Here is a 6,000-nt window from a genome sequence, read left to right on the forward strand (position 1 = left end):
AAAAAATGTTAACTTACGTGTTAATAAAATGTTAATAGCAGCTTAAAAATTGTCAGTTTGTGGAGATGGAACCCCCTGAACATCAGTAGTTTTCAAAGCTACTTGCTTGAAAGCCATTAACTTATGCAAAGTAACAATTTTTTGATTAAGGGAAAGACTATCAGGTGCTTACAGTGATAGATTTCCTTTTCTGGTTTCCTTATGAGTTGTGAGAACGTGTCATCAAAATGAAGAATTATGTCTTCTAGAGCTCCGTATAGGGGATGTTTTATGGAAAAGAAGAGGTGGCAGCTGTATGTCATGTAATACAGTTCCGCTGATCTTGTTTTGATGGGTGTGAGTGCAAATATCCATAATGCAAAACTGGTATTTATAGGGTTGTATAAATGTAAATGGGTTGTGTATGCATTGTAGTACTGCTTTCAGCCAAATGTCTTTTGAAAATTGTCAGGTTGTAGGACATCCAGAGCCAAGCTTTAGATTGGAGACATGAGTTTAATTTTTAGGATTTGGACATAATCACGTTTGTGGATTCCACTAGAAGTGAACTAGCAGTAACTGAAGCTCAAAAGCTGTATAAAGCATTTGGTGGTGTTGAAAGACCAAATAATGTAATTCTCAATGCCTGAGGCTGCAGTACAACTGGTTTAACAGTATGTTTCGTCTGTGACAAAGTTATATTGAAATGCTGACAAAATTGATGAGTTCATTTTTTAATACAATGAATTATACATTAGATTATCTTCTGGATTTTCAGATAGAAATACTGCGTCAAAAACACAGCAAAAAGTATCTTTGGCAGATCATGATCTGCTAACAAGGCCTATACCAACCTAAAAGAGACTTGGTGGTTTCACTGTTAAAATTGTGATATTAAATTCTTTTTACAGACAACTTAATGATATAGTTTTGAATTTATCTTACATTCCAAGTGCTGTTGCTTTAAGAAATAAACCCTTTGGAAGTTTGACCTTAGTTGACCTAAAAGTTGGTTATTGCCTGGATATCAGAGAGGTGCCCTCACCTTGTCCTTTCTGAATTAGTCTACTGTTCTTTAAACTATACTGCATTCTGAAAGATTCCAGAAAGTGTATTGTTTCTGAAAATAGTGGTTTTCCACTATGTTTTAAAATGTTTTGACTAAATTGTCTCTGTTCCTCTTTCCTTTTAGATGCAATATGTTACATGGAACTGGGGGAGATTTCAGATTCATGCGTTCTTCATTAGATCTGTTGTCTGTCAAACTTGTAGTGATCAATTATTTTGCATTATAGATCAATTATATCTCTAAAGAGGTAGTAGATATTTAGTGTGAAGTTCTTACACTAACTCGCATAGAAATGGCTGTAAAACAAGTACACGATCTCCAATAGATGCTGGAGGTGTAAGTAAGTGGTACTGATGGCGTATGATACATGGAGATCTGCTCATCATGGGTGTTGCTGGACAGAGAATACCCTCATGTCTCAGCAAGAAGATACCAATGTTTTGCAACATGACGGTATTAGGTGGACCCACCAGTTACTTCAGAGTGTCTGAATTGCCAACAGTGACCATGGGGGACCTGGAGATCGAAGAGCATTTATTACGCTACAGTGATTCTGAGCCAGGGATATCTGTAAAATCTTCACTAGGTTTTCGGTCAAACCTCATTTCTGTATAACTCCTCTTTCATTAATTTTTATAGGTACTTCTGAGTTGACTTGAACGTGTTTAGAAATGGCAGTTGCCTCGTCTAATTTAATTGAAAGTTATTAATGAAATTGCATTTGCCAACAACCTTGGCACTAACACCCTTGGTGTGCAGTTGGAAACACTAGTTACAAAGCAGTTGAGTAATTGTTAGCAGATGGAAATTAGCAGGCTTGTATTAAGGTTTTCATTATCTAATGACTTAAAAGTAAAGCAAGCATATTATTATGTACTACAGTTAAAATTTCAGATTAATTTTTGGATGTTTCTTGCTTTGTGCATTTGTAGTTGAATTTTGCATGATTTGCAGTCTAGATAGAAAATATTCTTCTGGCAGATGAGAGTGAAAGAAGACACTATGCAGTATTTTGTTCTAGAGGTTTTGCAGGAAAATTGATACACTCAATTCACCTGCAAAAGACAAAAACCATGCATTTTTTTACTGAAAGTACCATGCCATTACTCATGAATATTGCAGGGCTGTGGATTCCAAAAGCCAGCAGATAAGAGAGAGAAACTGGGGTTGCTAAATATGATGACTGAATGCTGATTTAAACCTCAGACTCCATTTCTGTCTGCTATTAATACCCTTGTCACTGTTATTAACATCTTCCTTTTTTCTTTCTACTTTTAGCTGTTTCTGGTTAGGTAGGTGCATGGGAATTCTTTTGAGACAGGAAAACTGATCTGGGGAATAAGAGAAGCAGGTCAAGATTGCTGAAGTCATTACCTATCTGCTGGCATAGGCAAAGATGCAAAATATTTGCTCTTATGCTTAGGCGGTTGGAGAGTTTACAGAGATAACCCCAAACTCTCCAACATACGTGAGAACCAAATCCAGCCAGTGGCCAGGGCATGCGCTGGTTCCCTGGACACGTTAGACTGGTGCCAGCAAGGCTTCTGTCAGGCCCTTAGGGGATGTCTGCCTGTCTTCCTCAGAATGTATGTGCAGGGAATAGAAGGTGGGCTAAGGGAAAGTGATGGTGCTTTGCTGTCTTCTCTTTCCCATACCCTTGGCATTCAGCAATATATATTAGCAGAAGGAAGTTTAATCCATTGATGCCAGCTCACAGATTTGTGGCTATGTTGGTTTAAGCCTTCTGGGAATGGTAGAAAAGCTTGTCTTTCAGTGTTGCTTTCAGCTGAATTGTCAGCATGAGGTGTATGTGTCTTACGTCAACCTGTCACTGACACAGCAAATGGCCTCAAGGCAAGTCAGCCAACATTTGTGGTCCAGCTCTGTGTTCAAGGTACCCAGCTCCTGCATTTGCCCCAGGTAAATGAGCAGAACTTTTAGTATGTGTTTCTGTACCTCATTAAAAAAAAATAATTACAACAGAATCTATTCTGAAGGATTCTGCAGTATAAGCTTCTTAGGTTATGGCAGTGCTAAATATTACAGAAGTAACATATAAAGGTCGTACCGAAAAGTTTTGAGTTTGACAGAGTAGGTCAGGAGTCTCCAGACAGATCTCTGTGCAGTGATCCATCCAGATAGAGTGAAACTGCAAATCTCTGGAATGAATCTATTGTAGAACAAGGACCTGCTTGCAAATATGCAATGGAAAGTGGAAAGCCCTCTGATTTCAATTTTGCTCGTTCTTTTTGGGAGATGAACTTTCCTCCCATCCGTATTACCACTTAGTGATCATCTCTTGCTGCAGGATTGCAGAGAATCCATCCTGTGAGTTTCTTTCTCTGTCACAGATTATGGGCCAGATTTTTGTTCTTGTGGTTGAGTCTAGGGGAGTGACTCTGGGGTTATCAGATTGTCTCAAACCTTTCCTGCCTACTTTTTACAACAGGTTGTGTTTAAAAAGAATGAGGGCTGTGTTGCAATTTATTACAAAGGAGTTTAACATCTGTTTTAAAATAGGTGTAGCAGAGTTTTGCCTACCTGAAACGAGTACTGCCTCTAGCATACCACTTCGTTGCTAGGAAGGATGCTAGCCTCTGCATTGTCTGTACTCTGTAGAAGGGCAGCCCTTTCACTAACCACTTGTCTGTAGGATTATGTGGATTGCCCACAGAGTGGTTTAGCGTTGCTTGTGTTGGGGAATAAAATGAACTGTGCCACTGCTGTAGCTGTGTTTTCTGACCTAGGCAGAGCAGTGCCAGTTCAGTTGCAGTCTCTAGATTGAGCTTGATGTGAATGTTACGTGTGCTGCCCACCACCAGATGGCCTGATGTCTGAATTGTTGAAAATAGTAGTGTGCTGCTGGAATAATGATAGCATCCATAAACAGAGCTAACAGATAGGTGCCAAATGATCATAGAATCATAGAACAGTTTGGGTTGGAAGGGACTTTAAAGGTCATCTAGTCCAACTCCCCTGCAATGAGGAGGGACAGCTTCAACTAGGTCAGGTTGCTCAGAGCCCCATCCAACCTGACCTTGAATGTTTCCAGGGATGGGGCATCTACCATCTCTTTGGGCAGCTTGTTCCAGTGTTTCACCATACTCGTAAAAAAAATCCTTCCTTATATCTCGTCTAAATCTTCTCTCTTTTAGTTGCCTCAGTTTCTAATTCTTACCCATAAGCAATCAATAGCTCATGGCTGTTCTTCAGAGACAGCTCTTCACACTGCATCCATATTTTGACATAGAGGGCAATGCCTCTGCCCTTCCTGCCTCACTTGTCCCCTGATGAATAACAAACAAAGGAAATACAACTTTTGAAGAGTAAAATGTGCATAGAGATATCACTTCTTAACTATTTAATGCTTTAAATATTAAAATTGTTCTTACTGTACATCTATCTACAGTAATAGAATTTTATATGAAGAGCTATTAGTGAAATGGAGTTACAGATATATAATTACTGTAGTAGACTAGCTGTTATTATTTGTGTAGAAGAAACCAAAGTATATATCCTGTAGTATTTCATGGCAAGAGGAACGCTATCTCAGAGTAGTATCAGTCTGTATGTTTGAACAAAGTCAAGAGTTTTCTCTTTTACCGTGTGTGCATGCTCTGGGTGTGCATTATGTGCTTTGTAAGCCTCATTGTGCCTATGTCCCATTCAAAACTTAATTATTCTCTGTTAGTTATTCTCTGTTACTTTATCTTCTCTTCGCAAACCCATTTGTTTCCTTTATAAGACTGGATTGTAAGCTCTGCAGGGCAGGAATAGAGAGTCTGATTCTGCACAGCACCTTACCAGATGAGACTCTGATCCTAATTTAGGTATTGAGAGACCCTTGGACAATGTACAAAATGATGCACCTACCCTGCTGATTTATTTTTAACATTTGCACTTAAAATCTTATTTTCTTTGAGATTTGGGAAGGAAACAGATGTTTCAGGTTGTGTTGTGCTACTGACCAGATTTACCAAACATCTGTCTGTCCTGGTTTGATAAAGAGAATGAAGTTCCCTTGATTATTTCTCATGTGAGATCCTAGCAAAACAAACAAACAAAGAGAAACAGATGTCTAGAGGACCCTATGATAAATCATCACGAGCAGCAGAGACCTGTCTTTCTCTCTCACTCTGAAACATCATCTGGTCTGCCTGTCTTCTCTCATATAATCCAGGTTTTAAGAACTGGAGAGGAACTGGACATTTCTGTTCATTCTTGTCTGTAATGCAAGTCTCCATCTTTAGCTCCTTAAGATTATTAATATTCTGTTGTGTGATATCCTTCAGCAGTGGGAGAGTTGACAAGTCCAAATATGTTCTTAACATTTCTTTTTATTTTTGTCTTTTTCTTCCCCAGAGCCTGTGTTATCTTGGGTGTCATATTCCTCCTGTCATCTATATGTATTGTGATCAAAGCCATCCACGATCTGGCGAAGAAGGTGCTTCCAGAAGTGGTAAGGTGATTCATGTTCTTTAAAATGTTCTGTTTGTTCCTTATGCTGCCAGTGAGACTGAGAAAGGCTAGCGCCTCCTTTCAACAAGCCCTGTTGAACTTGTCAAAGCTGTAGCAGGTGCGTTTCCTGCCTGGCTGCACACACTGGTCCTAGTCTTTAAGCGGTATTTTTTCCTTATGTGACGGAGTTTAGTCTTTATGGGTTTTTATAGGCTTGACCCCACCTCTTCATCTCTGTGGTTACCTTTATGGGCCAAATCTTTCTCAACACAGTCACTTAAAGCTTTCATACAAGACTGTAGGAGTTCACTTAGAGAGAGGAGGTCTCTCTGGCCTTAATGAAAGTAGTAGAATTTTATGAGGAGAATGTTTCCACAGTGCACTACTCCAATGGCTTTAGTATATTATTTTTAATGTGGAAAAAATGTATTTTTGGATTGTATTTTTTTGTTTTCCAGCTCTTGTCTCCAATTCCAGAGCCATGCACGAGTAGC

The 6,000-nt window shown here is 39.1% G+C and overlaps 1 protein-coding gene across 1 annotated transcript in view; it reads left to right on the plus strand.

Annotated features, from left to right (window-relative positions):
* Positions 1–6,000, plus strand: part of TMEM163 (transmembrane protein 163) — a gene marked incomplete at its 5' end in the record, with an annotated part of 40,692 nt that overhangs the window by 13,953 nt on the left and 20,739 nt on the right. Inside the window, one exon of the mRNA XM_010084933.1 lies at positions 5,411–5,507. Coding sequence (XP_010083235.1) covers positions 5,411–5,507 — 97 coding nt within the window. The remainder of the gene's footprint in view (positions 1–5,410; positions 5,508–6,000) is intronic.

The sequence above is a fragment of the Pterocles gutturalis genome, unplaced genomic scaffold (assembly GCF_000699245.1).
Source record: "Pterocles gutturalis isolate BGI_N339 unplaced genomic scaffold, ASM69924v1 scaffold18675, whole genome shotgun sequence".
NCBI lineage: Eukaryota > Metazoa > Chordata > Aves > Pterocliformes > Pteroclidae > Pterocles > Pterocles gutturalis.